General features: G+C 43.6%; 1 protein-coding gene across 1 annotated transcript in view; it reads left to right on the top strand.

The window, feature by feature from the left end:
- DOK5 (docking protein 5) overlaps window positions 1-23853 on the top strand; it is a 176576-nt gene that overhangs the window by 117459 nt on the left and 35264 nt on the right. Inside the window, exons 3-5 of the mRNA XM_079127571.1 lie at window positions 11496-11610; window positions 11696-11815; window positions 14471-14660. Coding sequence (XP_078983697.1) covers window positions 11496-11610; window positions 11696-11815; window positions 14471-14660 — 425 coding nt within the window. The remainder of the gene's footprint in view (window positions 1-11495; window positions 11611-11695; window positions 11816-14470; window positions 14661-23853) is intronic.

Here is a 23853-nt window from a genome sequence, read left to right on the forward strand (position 1 = left end):
TCTTCCAAACCTTTACCCATTTTTAAATTGTTCTCTCTTTTTTATTTTGGTGTTTATTTAGTTGCAAGAGTTTTGTTTTTAATATATCTTAGATATTAACCCCTTTTCAGATACGTGGTTTGTGAATATTTTCTGCTATATTCCAAGTGTTGAGAGTGGGCAATTTCACATAGTTCCCTAGAGAAAAAGTAACAATCCATTGTTTTCTTAGAGAAAAATATTCCAGTTTCTCACCCCTTGGTATGCTGTTAAATGTGGGACTTTATACATGAACTTCATTATGTTGAAGTAATTTCTTTCAATTTCTAATTTGTCAACCATCTTTATCATGAAGGGTATTAGCTTTTGTCAGTTTTCCAGTCGCCTGTGAGATGATTCTGTAATTTTTATTTTTCATTATGTTCGTGTGGTCTAGCCTGTCAGTCAAGCTTTACATATCACACCATCCTTGCATTCCAGGAATAAGTTCCACTTGGTCATGATGTGTGATCTTTCCAGTGTGCTGTTAAAGTCAGTTTGCTAGTTGAAAAATGTGCATGTATATTCCTCAGTGCTATTGGCCTAAATTTTCCTTTTTTTTTTTTTTGCGATATCTTTGTTTTTGACTTCAGCATTTGCTGGTTTCATGAAATTAGTATGAATTGTTTGCTCCTGTGTTCTTCAATTGAAAAAAAAAAAGAGTTTGAGAAGTATTTGTGTAAATTATTTAAATGTTCAGTAGAATTCACCTGTGAAGTCATTTGGGCCTGGATGTTTCTTGTTTGGAAAATTTTTGACTAATGATTGAATTTCTTTGCCAATTATAGATCTGTTCAGATTTTTATTTCTTCATAATGAGTCTTGTTAAGTTCATTTGTTTCTATAACACTATGTATTTCTTCTAGGCTCTCTAATTTGTTGGCCCTCATGTTTTCTCTCATAATCCTATTATTTCTGTGAGATTGTTGTCTTGTCTCCTTTTATTTCTGTTTTATTTATTCTAGAATTTTGTCCTTAGTCTAGCTAAGAATTTGTCAATTTTATTGATATTAAAAACTCCTAGTTTTATTTATTAGTCCTCTTGCTTTTTTTACCCTCTATTTTATTTAGTTCTATTCTGTTCTTTACTGTTTCCTTCCTTATGCTGATTTTGGGTTAGTTTATTCTTTCTCTGACTCTTTGAGGTGCCAAGTTAGGTTGTTAGGTTGAGATTTTATTTTAAGAGGCATTCATTGCTGTGATCTTACCGCTTGGTACCATCTTTGCTGTAACCTAGAAGTTTGGTTATGTTGTATTTTCATTTCCATTTGTCTCAAGATATCTTCTAATTTCCCCTTTGATTTTGACCTATTGAATGTTCAAGAGTGTGCCAATTTCCACATATTTGTTACTTTGCCAGTTTTCCTTCTGTTGATTTCTAATTTCATTCCATTGTGTTTGGAAAGGCTATTTGGTACAATCTCAATCTGCTTAAATTTGTTAAGGCTTTGCTGGGGACCTTACTTGTGTCTTATCTCACAGAATATTCTTTGTGTACTTGAGAAGAACGTATATTCTGCTGCCGTTGAGTGGATTCTTCTGTTCATGGCTGTTAGGGCCAGTGGCCTTCAGTGTTGTACAAGTATTAATTAATTAATATTCTGTCCAGATGTTCTACCTGTTACTGGAAGTGGGTACCGAATATCTCCTACATCTCTGTGTTGTCTACTGTTTCCTCAGGATTTCTTCATATATTTTGTTGCTCTGTGGTAAGGCGCTTATATATTTATAATTACTGTATCTTTCTCGAATTGACATCCCTATACAGTGTCCTTTTTTGTCCCTTGTGACACTTTCTGAGTTAAGGTCTACCTTATCTGATATAATTGTGACCACCCTTACTTCCTTTTGATGCTCATTGGCATGGAATATCACTTTTTATTTTTTTACCTTCAGCCTGTATGTATCCCTAAATCTAAAGTGAATCTTGTTGACATATATTTGGACCCTGTCTGATAAACCGCTCAGGCACTATATGTCTGTTGACTAGGACGTTCATTCCATTCACATTTAAGGTAATTGCTGATATGGAAGACTTTTGTCGTGGCTGGATCTGGAATGTCCCCAGGGCTCATGTGCCGAAGACTTGGACCCCACTGCAGCAGTGTTCAGAGGTGGGGCTCTGGGAGGGCTTTGGATCCTGAGAGCTCTGACGCCATCAGTGGGTCAATCCTTGAATGAGCTCATAGCTGAAAGGCTGTTGGGATGTGGTGGAAACTATGGGGTGGGGTCTAATTGAAGTGGTCCTTAGGGGCTTGCTCTTGGGGACCTTGTCTTGTCCCTGGCCCCTTCCCCTCTGTCTTTATTGGCTGCCACGAGGTTAGCGACTTTGTTCTGCCACACACCTCCACCATGGTATGTTAGCTTCTCTCCAGGCCTAAAAGCCAGCTGACCATGGACTGGAACCCCTGAAACCATGAGTCTAAGTAAATCTTTCCTCCTTTTATTTGATTTTCTCAGGTGTTTTTCATAGTGATGGAAAGCCGATTAACGTAGCTTTATTGTTGCTTTTATTTTTGTCTTTGCAGTATTGGGGGTTGAACCCAGGTGCTGATGCATGCTAGGCAAGTGTTCTACCACTGAGCCACATCCCAAGCGCCCCCCCCCCCCACTTTACAATAAGCATATTTTGAGGGAGGATCTTGCTGTTTCCTGGTCTGCCTCAAACTTGGAATTCTCCTGCCTCAGCCTCCTGAGTAGATTATTGCCATTTTCTAAATTGGTTTCTGCTTGTTTTGCTCATTCCTCTCCTGCTGCCTTCTTTTTTGATTTGCTAATGTTTTTGTAATGTCATGCTTTGATTCCTTTCTCAAAGGAATCTCTTCTGTATGTGTGCATGTGGTTACCATGGGGTTTACGTAAAATGTTTTATAGTTACAGTAATCTCTTTTAAGCTAATGTTACCTTTGACCACACACAAAACCTGTACTTTCTGACCATTTTTTGTAATACTGATGTAACCAAGGACATATTTTATTTTGTGTATACATTAATGTATTTTTATGACTGTAGTTTATACTTTCATCTTTTCACTTTATACCAGGATAAAAGTCACTGATGCACCACTGTGATAGTATTGGTGTGTGTATACATACATGTGCACATCTTTATGAGCAGACCTTGGACTTTCATATGCTCTTATGTTGCCGTCTGGTGTTCTTTAATTTAAACTTCAATGTAATGCTTAGTTTGAATTGTTGACTTGATTGGATTAAGAGATGCTGATGATTAAGAGGCTCTGGGTATGTCCATGAGGGCGTGTCTAGACATGATTGGCATGTGGGATAGCCAACTGAAGAGGAACCCCTCCCTAAGCATGGGAGGCACCACCCAATAGGGTGGAATAAAAGCTGGAAGAACAAGGAATCAGATGCAGACGCAAGCTTGGTTGTTCTTGAACAGGTTCTTGATTGCTGCTTCTATCATCTGAGGATATCAGACTCTTGTTTCTTCACTCTTCCAAAGCAGACTCTGTCAGTGATTCCCCAGGTAGTTTCCAGAAGCCTTGGTCTTGGAGGAGGGTAGCACTGTTGATCTTTCTTGTTCTGGGACTTCTGCCTCTTGGACTGTGCAGCTGCTGGTTCTTCCAACTCTCCGGCTGCAGACAGCCATTATGCACTATCCAGCTTCTGGTCATGTAAGCCAATCTAATAAATCCCTTTATAATCATACATCCTGTGGATTCTGTTCCTCTAGAGAACCCTGACGAATATGTTCAAGGACTCCCTTTATCATTTATTGCCAGGCAGATCTTGTGGTGTTGAACTCTTTAGCTTTTATATGAGAAAGTCTTTATTCCTCCTTCACACTTTTTAACTTTTTTTCTTTTGTGGTACTGGTGATTGAATCCAGGGCCTCACACATGCTAGGCAAGCTCTCTACCACTGAGCTATGTCCATAGCTTTTTCCTTCATTTATGAGGACAGTTTTCTAGATATAGTATTCCTGGTTGACAGGTTTTTTTTTTTTTTTAAACACTTGGAATTTATCATCCTTTCTTTCGACCTCCAGGTTTCTGTGGCAGTGTTATGGGAGTCCAATTTTATTTTATCTTGCTGCAGCCCAAACTCTCCATGTTTAACTTTAGACCATTTGATTATAACATGCACTGTGTGGATTTCTTTGAATTCTTCCTAGTTGATGTCCACTGGGCTTCCTGTAGGTGGATGTCCATTTCCATTTCCTCCCCCACGTTGGGAACGTCTCAGTCATTGTTTTTCAAATCAGCCTTCAGCCCATCTCCTCTCTGGAACTTCTGTATGTGTGCTATAATTTTCTCCTTTTGGTATCCCCTAAGCGCATTAGGCTTTCTTCATTATTTTTCATTCCTGTTTTTCCTCCTCTAATTGGGTAATTTTTAATGATCTGTTGTTGAATTTGTTAAATTCCTTTTCTGCTTGATCAACTCTGGCTGGTGAGCTTAACTAGTGAATTTTCAAATAAGGCGTTACCTTCTTCAGCTGTAAAATTTGTAGGTAGTCCTTTTTGTCTTTGTTGATAGTCTCACTTTATGCATGCATTGTTTCCTTGAGGTCATTTGCACATTTATGATACTTATTTTGAATTCCTTATTAGGTAATTTATAAATTTCTGTTTCTTTAAGACTGAGTTTTTGGAGATATATTTTGGTTCTTTGATTGGTGCATGTTTCCTTGTTTTTTTGTTTTTTTTTTTTTTTTCTGTGTGTGTGTACCTTGTAACTTTGTGTTGAGATCACATTTGAGAAAATAATAACCATTTCTTCAAATCTTTATGAACAGGTTTTATATAAGAATAGCCCTTCAGTCATCCTGGCTAGAGATTCTGGGAATTATTAAACATTTTCTGTGGTTGTGTATTCTTTGGGTCTGTGCAAATAAAATTTTCATTTACAGCATTTACTGAATACTTTTATCAGGAGTCTTTTATCTCCTTTCTTCTGTCTGTCTGGTGTCCTGCAAATTCTCTGAAGCTACTACAAGCTCACCACTCTTTTGTTTTCAGTGTCCCCAGACTTATAGGGTGTACTGTGCACATTCAGGGATCTGAGTTGGCATGACAGAAAGCAGTCACTCTAGTTTCCCTTATAAAAGTTTGAACATTAAATATATGTTTCAGTTTTCTTTTTTTTCTCCAGGGGGGAGTTGTTACCTGACCACCTTGTATTGAGCCGGGAGGAGGGAATATGATGTGTGAGTTCCATAAATTTTGCTACCGGCTTCAATGTGTATAGCTTCTGTACTCTCCATGAAGTACAGGAGAGTCTTAGGTTATTTCCAGATTTCTCACAGTGAGAACTGGCCTTTGTTTTGTTGAACAAAGGAGGGTCTGGGCTTCTTAATCTTCCATCTTGCTCACGATAGCCCTGCCAGCAGTCCAGAATACCTATTGTATCTTTGTTAAAGGTAGTTTTGTAAGAACTAGAGAATTATCCCTTGATAGAACCAGAATTCAGTGGATTGGAAAACTGCATAATTACTTTACCCTGTGAAGTTATTCCAAGTTGATGACTTTGGGATTAACTGGCGTAGTGGCAAAGAGAAATTTGGAATCAAAGGACCTAGGTGGTGCGCTGTATCATACACACACACACACACACACACACACACACACACACACACACTTCTTATGTGTCTTTGGGTCACTTTGTGTTTCTATACTTAGGCTCCATATCTAGTGGTAGTAATTACACCTGAGTTGTAATGAAAAGTAAGTCAGGAAATGTATATACATAAATGCCTTAATAATTTGAAAATATTAACCAGGTTCAAGGTGGCATTATGTTAGGCAAGATTCTCAGGAAAAAATTATGGTTTCAGTGAAGGAGAGATTGGATGGAAAATAAAAGATTGATTAAAGAACCGTATTTCTAACTTAGATTATTAGGATTAGTCATGGTGCTTGGAGACAGGAGAATGATGGGAATTTGGGAAAGGAGGCAGAACTTTCAGTGAATCTGTTGGGTAGATGTGATCTGCATTTGATCACAATCCTCAAAAATTGAGGCTGATTAACTTGGAAAGAGAGGGAACTTGCTCAAATGCTATGAAGGAGCTCCAGGGTCAGGCCTGGAATGGCTTTTCCTCCTCTGAGGATTCACCTAGTGGTAGCTAATTGTCTCTTTATGCTTTCCACTGCTGGAGTGGATCGGACTACTGCTCTCCCCCATGGAAACTCCAGGGAAAGAGTCTGATTCTCTGGGAAGAGGAACATGATTGACAGCTGCATCAGCAGTACACCCAGTGTGACAGCAGGAAATCAGGATGCTGTGCCTCAAAGGAGCAGACACAGGGGGAGGCAGCCATAATGGACACTCCAGTATGGATGCTCTAGGAAAACTAGGAGCTGTGCTTCTGGGCCAGGAGGGCTACCTCGGAATCAGTCACCTGGACGTACACATCATAATGAAACTTCAGCTTTGTTTGTATATAGGGATTTATATGTTAATTTAAAAGAACCCTACTGTTGTTTAAAGCCTATCTGGCTAAGTCTGCAGAACATACCTTACCTTAGTTGTATCAAATTAAAGTTTTTAATATAATATACAGTGTCGAAAGTCCACATCCAAGACAGACATAATTGCATGGAATCAGCAGGGCGTGTATGTTTGCTCCCATTTCTTTAATAAGTTTAGATATGCATGAGTACACTCTGATGTATTCTCGTGTCTGTGTTGTGCTGAAGACTTAAGCACATGGGTAGACTTTATACTGTTTATCTCTTTGTATTATTGCATTTTCCCACCACACGCAAGTATTGTAGTTTTTACTAAAAAAAAAAAAAAAAATGGCAGAGAAGAAAGTAACCAACTGGGACTTGATGGAACCGGAGGGAAAATGAAAAAGGCTTAGAGATGCTGATCTCCTTCGTCTGTCTGCTTTGCACAGCCTTATGGTGATGGGCAGATGCGGTGACTGCAGGGATGGCTCACGCTGGAATGCAGACGTCAAAGGCGGGGTCCACCGCTAAAACCTGCGAGCTGAGTCCTTGCCAACCGTGTAGCTCGGCTTCAGGACCATTGCAGCGAGGGAGCCTGTGTGTGGAATGGTCCCCGTGCTGCACTCCCTCAGGCCCTGGAGCCTCTGCTAAAGGGCTTGCTTGTCAGAGAGAGCTTTCTAGTAAAATGCCCCCCAGCCAGACTGAATCCTTCATGCAGATTTATTGTCCTCAGAGCACTTCCTTGTTCCCTACCCAGGACAACTTGTTTACTGACCAGTAAGTGCTAGGAGTGTGCGTCTTCCACACCCTGACCCCACGCTTGGTCTTCCACCCTCCGACTGGACAGAGTAAAGGCTAAAAACAAGTAAATACATAGTAATAAAGAGAAATCGGACACTTGCTGGACGGGGGGTGCAAGGAAGGTGCCGGGAGTGGGACCGTAGATCCAGGCACTCGGTGGAGGAATCTCCTCTGTGACCTTGCACACGAGTTCACGCCCTTTGGATCCACTGCTGTGACAGACAGCGGCAGTACTGTGACAGGCAGCGTTCCTGTGGGGTCAGGTGCGCCTGCTCCTCCTGCGTGTGCTGTAACTCCAGAGGCTTTGGGAGGACGCGGAAGAGGTCAGATGGAAGGCGTTCCCGCCCCTCGTCCTGAGTGCGGTCCTCGCTGAGGCCATGTCGAGGTCCACACGGTCACTTCTCAGGGTTAGGTGCCTGGGCGCAGCCTGAGTGGCCCCCATTTCAACATACCTTTTTTTTTGCGGTGCTGGGAATCGAACCCAGGGCCCTGTGCTTGCAAGACAAGCACTTTACCAACTGAGCTATCTCCCCAGCCCCTGTGGCCCCCATTTCAATAACATGGTATTGAAGGAGAATCTGAGACTTCGCTGAAACCCACGCTGGCTTCGAAAGTGATTCTTTTGGGTCAAATGATCGCCTCCTAAAAGGAGTATTGAGATGCACGCCCTGCCGTGGTTTCCTCATGTGCAGCCTGAAGAGAGGCGGAGGTAAGTGGGTTTTACAAGTTTTATGTGGTTTACGAAGATTTCTGCACATACTGGCCGTTAGCGACCGCGCCAGCATGTATGTCGAAGAAGCTTCTGTTTTAATTATGTAGATCCAGCTCTGCAGATGTAAGGTTTGTGAGTGTGTGAGAATGAGTGTGGGTGTATATGAGTGTGAGTAGGAGTTTGTGAGAGTGTGTAGGCATGTGTGAGTGTGTGTGAGCATATGTGTGTTTATGCGAGTGTGTGTACATGAGTGGGAGTGAACATGTGTTGTGAGTGTGTGTATATGAGTGTGTATGTGAGTTGTGAGTGTGTGTGTGAGTATGCGCATGTATGAGCATGTGTGAGTGTATTTGAGTGTGTGGGTGTGTGGGTGTGAGTTTGTGAGTATGTATGTGGGTGTGTATGAGCATGTGTGAGCATGATTGTGAGTGTGTATGAGTATGTGTGTGTGTGTGTGGGTTTGTGAGAGTATGTATACGAGTTCAGGCGGGTCTATATGAATGTGTGTGTATGTGTGTGAGCCAGGCGTGTGCATGCACAAGCCTGCCGAGGGTTGCTTTGGGACCCCTCAGGACCCTGCCTGCTCTGTGAGCCCTCGCTAGCCTCCCTGAGCAGGGCTATCGCAGTTCTTATTATCTAAACCCGTTTTCAGAATGGGCCATTGTGACTGACTCATGCAGTCCCCCTACACTTCCTGACTGGTTAGGTGACTTATGTCTTCCTCTTTGCCCTTAATGGATCTGTAATGAAGTGACATATTTCAAAGTCATGCCTGCATCTTGGGCTGCAGTGTGACTACTCTTAAATGATGTCGCAGTAGAGGGTTAAGCCTGGCACACATGCTACCTGTGTCTGCCGAGAGGAACCACCTTGAAAAGAAAGAGGCCTTAAATGGGGGACGACTTCCAAGGGACCCTCTGTTGAAAGTGTCACCGTTATTTATTTATTTATTTATTTTGGAGTGCTGTGGATGGAACCCAGGGCATCGTACATACTGGGCAAGTGCTTGCTGAGCTGCAGCCCAGCTGGTTTTATCTTATTTTGGAGACAGGTTTTGCTAAGTTGCCAGGCTGGCCACGAACTTGTAGTCCCCCTCAGCCTCCCAGGTCGCTGGGGCTACAGTTGTGGCTGCCCACCGTGGCTGGATTGGTCTGGAAATTTTCAGAGTTAGTCATGCATGTTTCAGATGGGCTGAGAACACTGGCTTTGGGGTCAGTTTGCTTTGTTCACATCTTTGTGGTGACACTTTTTAAGCTGTGACTTTAACCTTTCTCAGCCTCAGGGTCCTCATCTGAAAAATGCTGATAATGAGAGTGTCCATCTCTATGACTTTCACCAAGGTCAGATGATTCATCCTGGATGTAGCATGTGGTAGGGTCTCAATAAATGATGGCTGTCTGTAAGGTTGCTTTTCATTGATGCTGTCCATCAGAAGTCATTGCTGGGTGATTCAAGTCTAGCTGGGAGCCGGCGGTGAATAAAGAGATGAATTGCAAGTACTGTAATCACATAGATCCACAATGCAGCGTGTGGGGGGTGCAGAAAGGTGCTAATCAACTCACCCAGAGCTCGGGAGATGTTTCCCAGAAGGGGTGGGCCTGGAAAGCAAAGTGAAATTTGGAGAAGAGAGGCCAGAAGGTAAACATTTACCTTGTGGAAGCTCCATGTGAGTTAGTTTATGGGTGGGTTAGATCTTTTGTTCATAGAGTTCTTGTGTATTTATTGAGTTTCCACTATGTGGCAGATGCCATGTTAGACTCAAAAAACACAGTGGTAGGCAAAGTAAATAAACAATTTCCCTTCCTTGTGGAACTTTCCCTCTTGAGGCAAGGCAGGCACTGAACCAGTAAGTTAGGTGGGCTGTGGAGGGAGGGTACAAGGGAAGGCCCAGTGTGTCACTGGATGGTAACCTGAGACCAATCGGATGGATGTTGGGGTGGGATTTCCAGCATGGCCTCTGTGGGAAATGAGATTTCACTAAGACCTGTGGTGAGTGGGAGTGACCTGGGGAGAGGAGGGAAGGCTCTGTGCTTGGGGGATCATGTAGTTTTCTGGGGACGGAAAAGTCCAGCTCTCTGGGACATGGGTAGCATAGAGCATGCTGGTGAGATGCACAGGGAGACCACAGAGGGTCTTGAGGTCCCCTGGATCAAAGCACTGGGACTTTGTCCCTAGGGCAGTCGGAAGTCTTTGAACATTATGCATAAAAATATCAAACTCAGACTTAGGTTTTGAAAGATCATCTGCTACTTGCAAAGTGCATTACTGGGGTTCAAAATGGAATTTCAGGTGGAAACCAATAAGTACAGGTGGAAATCAGTAAGTATGACAATAGACCGTAGTTTGCACTGGGGTGTTGGCACCGACATGGACAAAGACGTCAACTGCTGCATCTGACAGCTCTGAGGGTGTTGATGCGGGGGCAGGAGCTGTGCTGAGTCTCTGTCACCTGCGTGGCAAGGTCTGAGATGTGCTGTGTATTACTCCGAGCTGAGAAGTTTGCAGTTAGACTCTAGAAAGGGCTAGTGGAAGGTAAGATGCAGGGAACGAAGTGATCAGATCCGTGGGTGGAGGGTGTTTACTTCTCGAGCCAGGCATTTATTGAATTTAAAGTAATAGATTGGAGAAGTGATTCAGCACCATTGCAGGCTAAGATGGATGGGCGGCAGATTCTTTTGTACAACAGCACAAAAGAGATATATTAAGGGGAGGTTAAACTTGTCACTGTGAAAGGCTTATTTATCTTGTAAATACTTATCCTGGAGCTATCTAAAACTTCTTTCTGGCAGGACCCAAATAGGTCACCCCTCCAATGCAGGAGAGAAAGTGGACAGGGCTGTCACTGCCTTTCCACTGGGGACCACACCCTCCATGAGAGGGACGGGGTAGGAAAGTGCTGCGGGAGGGGCAGGGGATTGTGGGAGAGGGAAAGACATAGAATGTCTGATGGGGGCAGGCTTCCTGCTGACAGGAACACGGTGGGACTCTGCATGTTCTTATGCTCCAAGAGAGAGGCCTGGAAACCACAGAGAAGCTCGGAGTAAGGCAGAGAGAGGGAAAACATTTGGGAAACCAATTTTGTGATGGAGTCTGTGCTGGTATGTGTGACTTGATCCTTTGAGCTCCTGACGCTCCATCTGTGACTGCCAGTGAGACGATTTAGACCCTTCCCCTCCTCCAGGGTCCAAGTGTTTAGGCTCTGTACACAGGGAGAGCTCGGACGAGGTGATGGCTTCAGAGGCTTCTGCCTTTGGTTTCGAAAGCTTGTCAACAGGGATGGACTTGAGAACTGTTGAGAAGGTAGAGAGACTTTTGGACAATTAAAAAGAAAAATAGAAAACTGTCTGCCTCTGTGAAGCTTGAAGCCTGTGCCACTCTGTGGAAAGAATCGTTCAAGGTACCACTGATTCCCTTGCTGGGCTCTCAGCTTCAGGTCCCCGGGCACTGTTCTGTGCAGGGTGTTGCGCATGTCCCTGGTGCCCCGAGGTTGTAGCCTGGAGGTGCTCGCCAGGGGCTGTGACCGTCCTTCCCCTTGTTCACTGTGCAGGTGACAGAGCTCAACAACGTGAAGAATGTAGCTCGATTGCCAAAGAGCACCAAGAAGCACGCCATCGGGATTTATTTCAATGACGAGACCTCCAAGACGTTTGCCTGTGAATCAGGTTTGTCTGGGACAGGGGGCTGTGGAAGGGTTTGACCTTCGAGTGGGTGCGGCGTGCACGCGTGACCTTGTGGCCATTCCCACAGATCTTGAGGCTGACGAGTGGTGCAGAGTCCTCCAGATGGAGTGTGTGGGGACACGGATCAATGACATCAGCCTGGGGGAGCCCGACCTCCTGGCCACCGGGGTGGAGAGAGAACAGAGCGGTATGTACAGCGCAGTCTCGCCTTCCTGCTAAGCCCTCGTGCCCCATGTAGTAAAAAGTAAGCCATCTTCATTAGGGGAAATTCATAAAGCAATAAATAAAAATAAGCTTTTCCCTAATGCACAACCTGTGTTGACAATATGGTATATATATTTTTCTGTAACATGTAAACTTGGTGCATAATCTGAAAAAGCATAGCTAGAAATTTTGAGGGAGCTACTGTGTGCCAGCTTGGTGGAACAAACTTTCAGTATTAGATTATTTAATTTTCCCAGCAGCCCTTGGGCGTGCATGTTATTACTTCTCCCATTTTACTGATGAGGAAACTGAAACTTCAGAGAGCAAAAAGTCTTGTTTCAGCTCTAGTGGCTCCTTAGTGCTTGATTTCAGACTAGACGATTAGACCGTATTTTACCATGTGCAGACTTTAAACTGTAATGAGTTGTTGTCTGGCCTCCTCACTTAAATTGTTATTGAAAGCTTTCCAATGCTTTTAATAGAATTTAAACTTCACAAATGTTTCATCAAGTTTAAACCCACTTAAAAAAAATCTGTGACTTTTTTTTAAAAACAAATGCATGAGCCAAACTCTGAGCTCAACTCATGACCTAGAAATAAATCATTTACCATGATAATGACCCAAATATTAATGAACATTTTAGCAAAAATCAATGTTGGTTTATCGAAAAAGCTTGGGATAATTACTTCACCTCCAAGTCTGGGCCCCAGGGTTCTGCTTGGTGACCGACTTGGGCCAAGAGGATTTATCATGATGAACGGGCTCTGGGTCACCTGGATTAGTGGTGAAATGCAGAGGAGCTGTCCTGACCTCTCCACAGGCATCTCTGCATTTGCTACTAAAGCATGCTCCTCCTCTCCAGTGGAGTTGCGTGTTCATGACACATTCAAAGTCTGCAATTGTGTTCAACATACGTATCTATCGCAGTCCATCTCCACCAGTGTTACTGACCAGGACCCCGGCTGAGGGTGATTCCAAGGAACCTCTTTGGAGATTGGGACATTGAGCCACAGAGAGGCTGGATTATAGGCAGGGTCATCCCCTGAACCCCCAGACTACTCCTCCTGTGGTTAACTAAGTTGGGGTAACAGCCGCACGGATGAATGTCTGGGAACCCAACAAAGAGAGGAAAACAGGACAGGTTTGATTATTATTGTTTGCTAGAGTGCTCAGATCAGCACTTATTTTTCACAAATTTGTATTTGTGAAACAATATCCTTCTGGTGTTACAAACTGAAATAAAGACTCAGCTCTGCCCTGGAGTTGCCTGTCCCCTGCCAGTTCTTTGTGAGTTTCCTCTCAGTCAAGTGGAAGTAAGAATACCCCTGGTGTGTAATTACTAGGTATCATTATGAAACTCAACTTTGACCTTTAAAATATGTTGCAGTCCTAATTTGTACAGTCAAGTAATTGTGATTAAAATGGCCACTCCCTGCACTATTATTGTTTTCTTGAGTGAGTTAGAATTATAGAACTTCTAAGCAAATAAATTGGTGATCATCTCCCTTTTTACTTAATGAGATGGTCTTTCTTACTTGGTCCAAAACTGTCAAGGGAGCAATTTTCTCAATTAGATTCTATTTTTAAAATAATAGCTACTGGAAATCAGCAAATACTCAATGATTGAGAGTTCGGAATGATTTAGAAAATTTAAATGGATACATTTCATGAACATGGTCTTGACCTATTTACTAAATTCAACAAAAATCTATGAAAATTCTATTGATCATCGTATTATGAAACAATTACTTTATAATACCCCAACATAAAGTTGTTATTCTTTTGTCAGATATGGGCTGTTTACCATAATGATGGCTAGGCAGAGATGTGTTTGCTACAGCTTAACAATATGTGTTCATATTTTACTTAAAGATTCCAGTTCTATAACTTCTTGTGTTCATGAATTTTCTAGAGATACAACGAAAATTCTATGTGAATGTATCCATGGGGGAAAATTTCATTGCAGTAATCAACCATGCAGTTATTTAGAGGGATCTTGGTTACATTTATAACCATCATCTGAACAAGCAAATGAATATTTTCTTTCCAGTAGTTGGTTAAAGAAAGTCTTTTGTTTAAAAGTAGTTCAAATGTGTCCAGTGGTGTTTTCCCAAATGCTTTTTCAGTTAAGTGCATTAAAAAACAATTTGGGATATGACTTTATTCACTTAGTTATAGAAGTTATAAGTTGATCAATATAACTTTTGGTATCGGTAAACCGTAAGATAATTATTTAGCACCTGCATCTTTTATGAACACAAAAGCGTGGGCGTAATTAATGTGTGCTTGGCAGGAAAAAAAAGTAGCTTTTCATGGTTTCATTGCTTTAGCCTTTTATTGGCATACATACTTTTTATTATGCAAATTTAAAAAGTCTAAAAATGGTTTTTGTTCATGTAAATAGTGTTTAGTGTATGTTGACAGCCAGACCGTATCATTATGATGTTATTTGATAGGGTCTGCATTTAAAAATCATTTCCTGGGACAGCATGTTTGTGAGAAACATTGGTTTCCCCTAATACTCAATCAAATCTTAAAATATGAGCTTGAATTACTTTTGAATGCTTCTCTGTTCCTACAGCGTCTTTGATGTTTCATTCCTGGGGATTTTAGACTAACCTTTTGTTTTTCTCCCAGAGAGATTCAATGTGTATTTGATGCCATCTCCTAACTTAGATGTACATGGCGAATGTGCCTTGCAGATTACATCTGAGTACATCTGTCTTTGGGACGTCCAGAATCCCAGAGTCAAACTCATCTCTTGGCCGCTAAGTGCCCTGCGGCGGTATGGACGTGACACCACGTGGTTCACTTTTGAGGCAGGGAGGTGAGTTCCAGAGCGTGGAATGCCCCTCTTCTCAGCTCCTGTTTCTGTCTTCCAGGCTCCTATGATGGAGGCTCACCTGTACAAGGCATCCTGAAGTTCGCCTGGGGAGACCCCCAGAGCCCTGGTTCTCTAAGGCCAGGGGTGGTGCAGAATGTCCATGTATTCAGTGTGACCATTTTCCTGGGGAGGAGATTAATGTTTTGCATCTGTGATATGAATTTTCATTATGCAGTTTGGCTCTGTACCACACCCTGAAGTTGAACTGGGTAAAAAGCGCTAACCATGTGCCATTCACTGGGCTGAACTAAAACAGAGGCAAGGTTTTGGGAAGCTTCCATGTTGGTTTTCAGGGAATACTTCCTCATTTCATCTCAGAGTAGATCATAAGCCTGAGGGGCCACTGACATTTTTCAAGTTGCAGTTTATTGAGTGCTATTTTGCTGACAGTATAATGAATGACACGAACACTGGAAGAGGTTGATTCCCAAGCTTGTTCATTTTCATCCCCAATAAGTACTGTTCCTTTCAGGAGGGTACTGTGGGAGAGAAGATCGTGCCCACAGTGGTTGTGCTGACCCCACCTATGGGGAGATCCCTCTGGTCAGCCACTCACCTGCTTTGTCCCTGGGTCTTCCTCCTTCAGAATTTAACTCTGTTTTGAAACACATCAGTCAACATTTTATATTTTAACATTTCTAATGATGAAGCCTTAAGAATTGCAAATCCTTCTGCATGTGGCCTGAAATTGCATTCAGATTGAAAACAAGCCAACTTACAACATGGAAAAAAAAAAAATGTAAAATTGGACAGCTCTTCCTATAGGAAAATGATAGTCAACGTGAGGAGAGTAAAAACAGAACTTTAAACTCCAGCTCACGCCCAGATCCTGCGAGGAGAGGGCAGTAATGTTCCCTTCAAATGAATCTATTTATTTAAAATAAGGCCCAATTATGCAACGTATACTTTTCAGAACAATTTGTTGTTCTCACAATTATCCTAGAAAGTTTTTAAATTCTTCCTTCTCATAAAGTTGTTCTCTGGCCTCTTTCATTGTGAAGACCTAGAAATGAATCTCCCAGACAACAAACATCCTCACGTATTCCCTTGTATATATATGAAAACATCATGGTGAACCCCATCATCATGTGGAGCCACAAGAATGGGGTTCTGACTACAATAAGATATAGTCCCTGCTTGTATAATTATATCAAAATGGATTCTACTATCATGTATAACTGAAAAGAACTAATAAACAAAAAGGGAAATGTACTAACAAGCTATGAAAAGATACAAAGGGAACTTTTTTTCCATAGAAAAGAATTAACATACTGTGTTACTCCAACTCTCCGACATTTTTGGAAAAGGCCAAACGAGACAGTGAAAAGGTCAGCGGCTGCTGGAGGTTTGGGGCATGAAGGATGAGGAGGTAATGACAGGGACCTGGAGAACAGTGGCACTGCTCTGCTTGGTGCTGTGCTGTGGGTACAACTGCTAAAAACAGCAGAATGCACGACACCAGAGAGAACCCTAATGTCAACTGCAGACCTTGGGTGAGGATTGGTGGGTGTTTGATCATCAATTGTAACAAATCCACTCCTCTGGGCTGGGAGGATATTGAAAATAGAGGAACTGTTGGAGGGTAACCACCTGTACTCTCCACTCAATTTAATACATTTAATAAAGTGTATTAAGACAGGGAAAAAAGCTACAAAAGCCATTCACCTCCATTCTTAATAAAGACACTAAAAAATGGAAAAAAAAAAATCTAAATGTGCCCAGTGATGTTCTTCTTTTATCAGAATTGCTTATTGATTATCCTGGAGGGGAAAATCCTTTTTAGTAATTTAAGAATTGGTTTGATCACATTGGTATATTCTACCCTTTGGGAGCCAGGAATTATTATTATAGATTATTAGGTATTACTGTTATTATTGTAACCAGTAAAATCTAGATATTTTATAATAAATATAGACTTTTCTATTACCTCTGAATTGCCCATTCTTATTTCTTATAGACAGATAATAGAGTTCTCCATCTATCAGGACTTATGGGGTGATAATGAGAGGCATTTATTCAAATATGACTATTTTCCAATTGTTTTTTAATGCATTATTTATAAGAAATAGCAATAGAATATATGAAAACTAAAATGTAAGTAAACCTCTATAGTAGATCAAGACTCTTTGAAACTTTAAAAAATGATCTCATTAATTTTGAGATTTTGGGGACATAAGTTTCCAGGTATAAAAATCAATACTACTTATGTCATGCAGAAGTTTGATTGATATTGAAATCTAGTAGGACTGCTGAAGATCTAACAGATTATTTAAAAGACTGACATTTCTCCTGAGTGCTATAGAAAACCATAGAGGTCTGTAGGCAGGTGGATTTGGGTGTGTGCAGATGTGTTAATGCCGTGAGTGTGTGTGTGTGTGTGTGTGTGTGTGTGTGTGTGTGTGTGCATGTGATGGAATTGTGTTCATAACTTGGGTAGGTCACTCTGACCATGATGTGGTCAATAGGGTAGAGGGATGGGTGTGGACATTGGGAGAAATTCCTTGGCTTACAGAGTGCACAGTCTGGGTATTATAGCTGACTTCAGGCTTGGCTTGCTTCTGTGTCCATGATGCCCACAGGTTTCATTTGAGAATCCTCAAGTGGACAATAGAATCAAGGGATGGGTGTGGATGTGGGGAGATGCAGAAGTAGCTCAGGCAAAAGGAGTGGTGCACGAGAAGAGTAGATCTCTCGGGGACATAAATTCCAGAATTATTTCAGTGGTCTTTGACCAAAAGCTATAAAGTACTGAGACTTAGAATATGAAAGTGCCTCATCCCATGAGTTCGATGACCCTTTAGTGGTCTGTCCTCCTGGGAATTCCATCTAAGAATGCCAGCAATTAGATGGTTATAATGCCTATAATCTCCAGTGTCGTGGGAACGCAGAGTGTTCGTTGATTTTGAAGAACCTTCTCATTGGCAGTCACGCGTTGTGAGGCTGCTGCAAGCTTGGCATTGAATGGAGGGGAGGTGTGGGGACGTGGTTCTTAGGATCTGACTCCGTTTTCGGGCAGTGTGTGTAGTGTGAGGAGCGCTACTGCAGGAGTCAGAGAGACCTAGGTCTGGGTCCTAACCTGTTTTAAACTAGTGACGGACTCTGGGCAAAGCGTGTAAGTTTATCTGAGCTAGACCCTCCCTGCAGGGTCGTGACCTGCGAGGGTTCTAGGCCTCCCCTAAGTGCCTTTGACATCCCATTTGGATCACTGTTGGAGCAGGACTTGGCTCTGCAGGACACAGGCAACCCAACATAATATGACCACTTTGTGTTTTGTCTGAAACTCAAATAAAGATGAATTTTTATAGTTTCCATCAAGGGGCCAGGATAATAGGATCATCTGTGTTCTCTCAAGTGTGAAGGTTTCTCTCTGCCTTGCTTTTGTTAGTGAAGATAATTTTTTCCTTGGCTATTTTTGGATGTGTGCAAAACAAGGCAGTTTCATATTACCTAATATACTGTTCTTCCTCTCATTTCAAGAAATGAGCAGGAGCTGAGTTTCTGCAGGCGGTTTTCATATACCCAACATGCATTTGCAAAACTTAAAGACTGTCCTCCTGTAGAACACAGGGATTCTTCTTCCTAAAGACCTTGGGCAAAGTTTTATTCACATCCAGCTTATTCCTGCTCGGTGGCTCCAGTGCCCTTGAGCTCAGCTGACAGTGGGGTGCTCATAATGAGATGGACTTGGAGGACATGAAATGAAATTACAGTCCTGCCACACAGGGCTGTGGGAACATTGCCACCTATAAAATGGGGACAGTGTCTTCCTTATCATGAGATTACTATGAAGATTAAATAAAGGCACATATGACAGACAACTGGAATGATGCCGGAGAAGTAGCAGGCACTTGAATCAGCCCAAACCGACCCAGAAAAGAAATTCATTGCCTTATATTACTCAGTCCAGGGGTCGAGATGGCTTCAGGCTTGGCTTGATTCAGTGACCAGATGGTGGTCCATGACTTTCATTTGAGAGTCCTCTTTCTTCTAGGCTCCAAATGGTGACCTCCAGAAGCCTTGGAATCTTTCCACACCATCAGCCAGTGGAAGAGAGATGAATTACCATCATGCATTGACCATTACATTCGCCCTTCCCTTTAGGCTTTGTACTGACAACTTCACACAAAGCTCCCAGGACACAAGTAGAATGGGGGTTCCTCCCAAGGCACACGTGGCGTGCCATTGCCAGCAGAAAGGGAATGGATGTGAGGTCTTTAAAAACTAACAAAATGCATCCAATGTGGTATTTCAGAATTGCTCAAAGCAAAGAGGGTCTAGAGGCCTTCCATCTGCAGTTAGCGGTATCACTCGTAATAGGGCTGGACCTCCACAGCACTGCTGCTCAGCCAGGCGCGGTTTTGCTCCCAGGAGACATTCGATAACGTCGGAGATGTTTATGGTCATAAACTGTGCAAAGGCACTGTTGGCATCTAGGGTGTGGAGGGGGCAGAGGTGTTGGTAAACATCGCACGCTGCTGCACAAAGGAGCTTCCCACAACTGTGGATTATGGGGTGCATTTATGCAGGGTTGAAAACCTAGCAGGTGTCTCAGTGACAATGATCCACCCCTTGCTATGCGAGATCACTGTGAAGCTTTGTATACGTGCCACCCTGGTAAAGCCACTCACTCCATCACAGAGGCTGGAAAATATTTTCATTCTCTTAGAGGGAAACAGGTAAAGGCCCGAAGTCCCAAGGTCCAGGGCTAGTGTTTTGATCAGCTATTTTGCTGCTGTGGCTAAAAGATTTGACCAGCGCAATTATAAAAGAGGGAGGAAAGGTTTATTTGAGGGTTCACGATTTCAGAAGTCTTAGTCCATAGAGAGCTGACTGCATTTCTTGAGGCTTGAGGTGAGACAGGACAGCTTGGCAATTGAGTGTGGCAGAGGGAAGCAGCTGGCCTCATCAGGAAGCAGAGAATCTCCTCTCAACAGGTACAAATATATATACGCCAGGGTCATGCCCCCAATGAACCATTCCCTCCAGACACACCCCACCTGCCTCCAGTTACCACTCAGTTAATCCCATCAGGGATCAATTCACTGATTAGATTAAGGCTCTCTCAACCCAATCGCTTCTTTGAACCTTCTTACATTGTCTCACACGTGAGCCTTTGGGGGACCCCTCACCTCCAAACCATAACAGCTAATGAGTGGTGGGTTCAGGATTCACACTCAGATCTTCAACTTCCAAACTCCATAGGTCTCTGAGAGGGTGTTCCTGCTGCTGGAGGTCAGCCTAGTTCTTAATGACCTTCTGCAGAGCGAGAGATAAGTGTACTCACACAGCTAAACTCGCCGAGACCATTTTGGATGCCCTCAGGTACTAGTGGGTAAACCTTCTTAGTTGGATTTTAATTTGGGGTCTTCCTGTGTTTCTTCTTGTTTGGAGTGAAGGTGTGGTCAGCCGGCATTGTCCACCTCTCCCGCGCAGCTGTGTGAGGATCGCAGGCCACAAGCGTCCCCCACCTGTCTTCCCTCCCCCTCTCCCCCCCAGATAAGTAGTGTGACTACGTTGCCTTGAGGAAACTTGAAGTTGAAATATAAAATTTGTAATAAAGTGCAAAACTGCACAATTAATTGCCCTTGGAGACAAAGAACAGTTCATTTATTTGGGGGACCAAGAGACATACACTTTGTTCGTTCGAGGTGTTTCTAAACTTTGGATTGTTTCATTGCACTTCAAAGCTCCGGAACCTGGCTTCAACAGGTCAGACTGTCAGGGCCTCCGACTTTGCATAGGAAGATCCAGTTGGCATAAAGTTCTAACCGCAGCTACGTCCCCCTGGAACCATTCTGGAAATGTTATTGTTTAAAGAGAGGTGGCAGGTGTCCGGTGAGATTCGCTGTAAGTGTTCCAGCTGGGTGCTGAGTTAGCACGTTTCAATGTCAGACTGCCTTTCCTCCTGACCGATTTAAATGAATGTCCTAGGTTTTGCACCTGCAGGAGTGAGAAAAAGCTCAGGTGACATTTGGCAGAACGTACTAAATAATTCCCGTGCATGAGTGCGTTTCTTTGCCAGCTGGAGAGAGTCTTTCTTGTGCCTCCGACATCATTTTAAGAGAAACTTTCAGTGTCGTCTCTGAGCAGTAGAGGAGGGAACTTTCCCTCTTCAGAGCACACAGGCCTCCGCTCTGAATATTTAGAAGGTATGCTTTACTTTTATAATGAAAATCCTTTTATAGATAAATGCTAGGGAGGAATGAGTGACATTGTTTATATGCAATTTACATATACTTATCCTTGTGAAATACGGTGAGAATCCCAATGGCATGAACAAATGCCTTTCTTAAATGGAGTGTACCAGATTTGTGAAAAAGCTGCAATTTGTGGAGTGGAGGCACTTGAGCAGCCTTGGAAAATAAATCATGCCGTTTCTCGTGCCGCTTGCCCTGAAAATCGTAAGCTGGCGAGATGACTTTTCACTGGACAAGAAAATGGTTTCCTCCTCTGATTGATGAGTTTATGGGTAAAATAAAAATCATATGACATCCTTTATTTTCCCTTTGCTTAACCATTTCTTTTTTAAAATTTTATTTGTTCTCATTTGATGTACACGACAGTAGCATGCATTTATACATTTTGATAGATCATACACAAATGGAGTGTAGTCTCATTTTTCTGATTACACATATTGCAGGATCACATGTTTCATGCAGTCATACATGTACATGAGTTAATAATGTCTGTTTCACTCTCCTATCGTTCCTTCCCCCATCTTTTGGATATTTTGTTTGTCTACTTGATTCTCAGCTACTTAGTCATCTCTAGTTTCTGGATGTTTCAGAGACGGTATCTGCATTCTTTCCAAAGAATTGAGATCACGTGTACAGTACAGTGCCCTCAGGTTTTCCTGCTGTGTCGAGCAGAGGAGATCAATGTAAATACTGGGTCTCACATACTTGCTTGGGAGATGTGAAATTCTCTTCTTCGCAAGAAAACAAATACAATGATGTCATTTATATGGCCATTTGTTCCTCATTAGCATTGATCTGAAAGAAGATTTTAATTATAAAGGTAATGCATACTTACTATAAATATTCCAGGAACGGGGGTATGTATGAAATTAAAAAGGAGTGTTCCCTTTTCTTGCAAAGCACCACCTCTTGAATGACCACACTAAGGGGTGTTTCGTTATTGCACTGTGCTAGGTGAGGGGGTTTGAAGACAAATAGGACCAAGTTGGCTTTGTTGGGAGCTTGACTAGGTCCTGCCTGCTTCTGAGCTTGTGATTTTAGCACGTGGAATTCCTAAAAGGATGTCTTTATTCTGAACTTTAAGGCAAAATCAGCACTCACCAGTGCCCGCGTCCAACAAAACATAGGTGACGTCCACAGGTGCACACCATCATTTTATATGTGCTGGTACCTCAGAATTCTAGAAAGGACTAGTCTGCATAACGCCCTCCTTCACCCTGCATTTGCCCAGTGCACGCTGTGTGCCAGGTGTGGTCCTGAGCACTGCAGAGGTAGCAGTGGGCTCAGTGGTGAAACTTACTCGACAGCACAGGAGGGATATTGACGACGTCCAACACAAAGAAGTGTGAAGTAGGTCTTAGCCCGAGTCCCACAGTGAAAAGTGTACTTTGGAGGGATAGAGGGGCTGCAGAAGGGGTGCAGTCCTAACGAGGTAAGCAGGGCTGGCTTTGCTGAGTCAACTATATCTGAGTCACGACCTGAAAGAGCTAAGATGGTGTGAGCCATGTGGGGATCTGGGGGGAGAGCATTCCTCCATAAAGAAGGATGGGCAAGGTGCAGTATTGGAGGAAGAGCCAGGAGGCTGAAGTGGCTGAGTGGAAGGAGGGAGGGGGAAGCAGCCCGTGGTTAAGGTGGAGGCCCAGCAGAAGGTGGTTGGGAGGAATTTGGCTTCTAGTCATAGTGAGGCAGAGAGCCAGGCGGAACAGTCCTGCCCAGGACTGCTCTCACTTCCGACGCCCCCTGTCAGCTTAGGGGTGCCCAAGCCAAGCCAGATGTTAACTGCTCAGTCGTCTTCCCCAGGTGCACGTCCATTCCCATACTTCTGAGTCACCCTGTGGTTCTGCAACGCGGCCACCGCCTGTCCTTGAAGACACACGTGCTGTGCCTCCCCCTCAGTGTCCCTGAGAACCCTTCCCCATGAGCTTGGACAGTTCTGGGGTTCAGTGACAACAGCAGCAAATCCTGATTAAATGCGTGCTTGATTCCAGATTGTTTCCTAAACACAAACACAACCCCCCGTCAAACCCCGTGGGCTTTGGGTGATCTTATCCCCTCCTTTCCACGTAGGAGGTCACTGAGACCTCCAGAGGCTGTGGGGCATGCGCCAGGTCACCATCCTGCCTGCGAGGGAGCTGGGGTTGAGGCTGCTGCCTTCCCCCAGGACGGGGCTCCAGGTACCACGTTCCCGAAGGACAGGGCGATTTTAGGTCACAGAGGCACGGCACTAAGTGTGGCCTCACGGTGATAAAGCCATTTCCTTTCAGTTTGTTGCTCCTTTTGATTAGATTACGGAGAAATACTGGGCCTGGTGCCGGAGGGTCTTGCCCATGTCTCCAGCACTTTCCAACGTACCTGTTGCCAAGGGAGCAGGCTCCAGCCCGGGCCTTCAGTTCAGCAGGAGGACCTCGGTAGAGGTCAGGCCTGTTTTGTTTTTCCCCGCATTTTCTTTGATACCTGCTTTCAGCTTCTGTTGATGGCAGATTACATTAGTGCATGATATCGAATCAGTTAGGCACATGTGTTTGAGGGGAAAAGCCCACTGATATGGCAGGGGTCACAGGTGATGTGAGCACTGGACAGCCCTCTCCGGAGCCACGTGAATGCTGGATGTTCACAGGAGCTGTCCCGTGCTTACAGGCCTGGGTGGCACCGGGCGATGATAGAGCATCCCACAGCAGGGCCAGGGACACCACCCAGGAGCAGGGCCTGGGTGGCCCTGACCTCCAGCCAGCATGCGCTGCCTGGACTCAAGCTGAGGTCAGCTGGGCAGAGACCAGTGGTGGGACTGGAGACAGGCTGCTAGACAACTGCCCAGAGTCCCCTGGCCCCAGGGCGCGGCAGTGTGGCAGGCCTGCGCCCAGCAGCGGCTTCCCTGGAGGTCTTACCTGACCTCTTGCCCTTGAAGTGTAACTCAGTTTCTCTCTTGTCCTTTTGTTTTT

The sequence above is a fragment of the Sciurus vulgaris genome (genome assembly GCF_902686455.1).
Source record: "Sciurus vulgaris genome assembly, chromosome: 2".
NCBI classification, from domain to species: domain Eukaryota; kingdom Metazoa; phylum Chordata; class Mammalia; order Rodentia; family Sciuridae; genus Sciurus; species Sciurus vulgaris.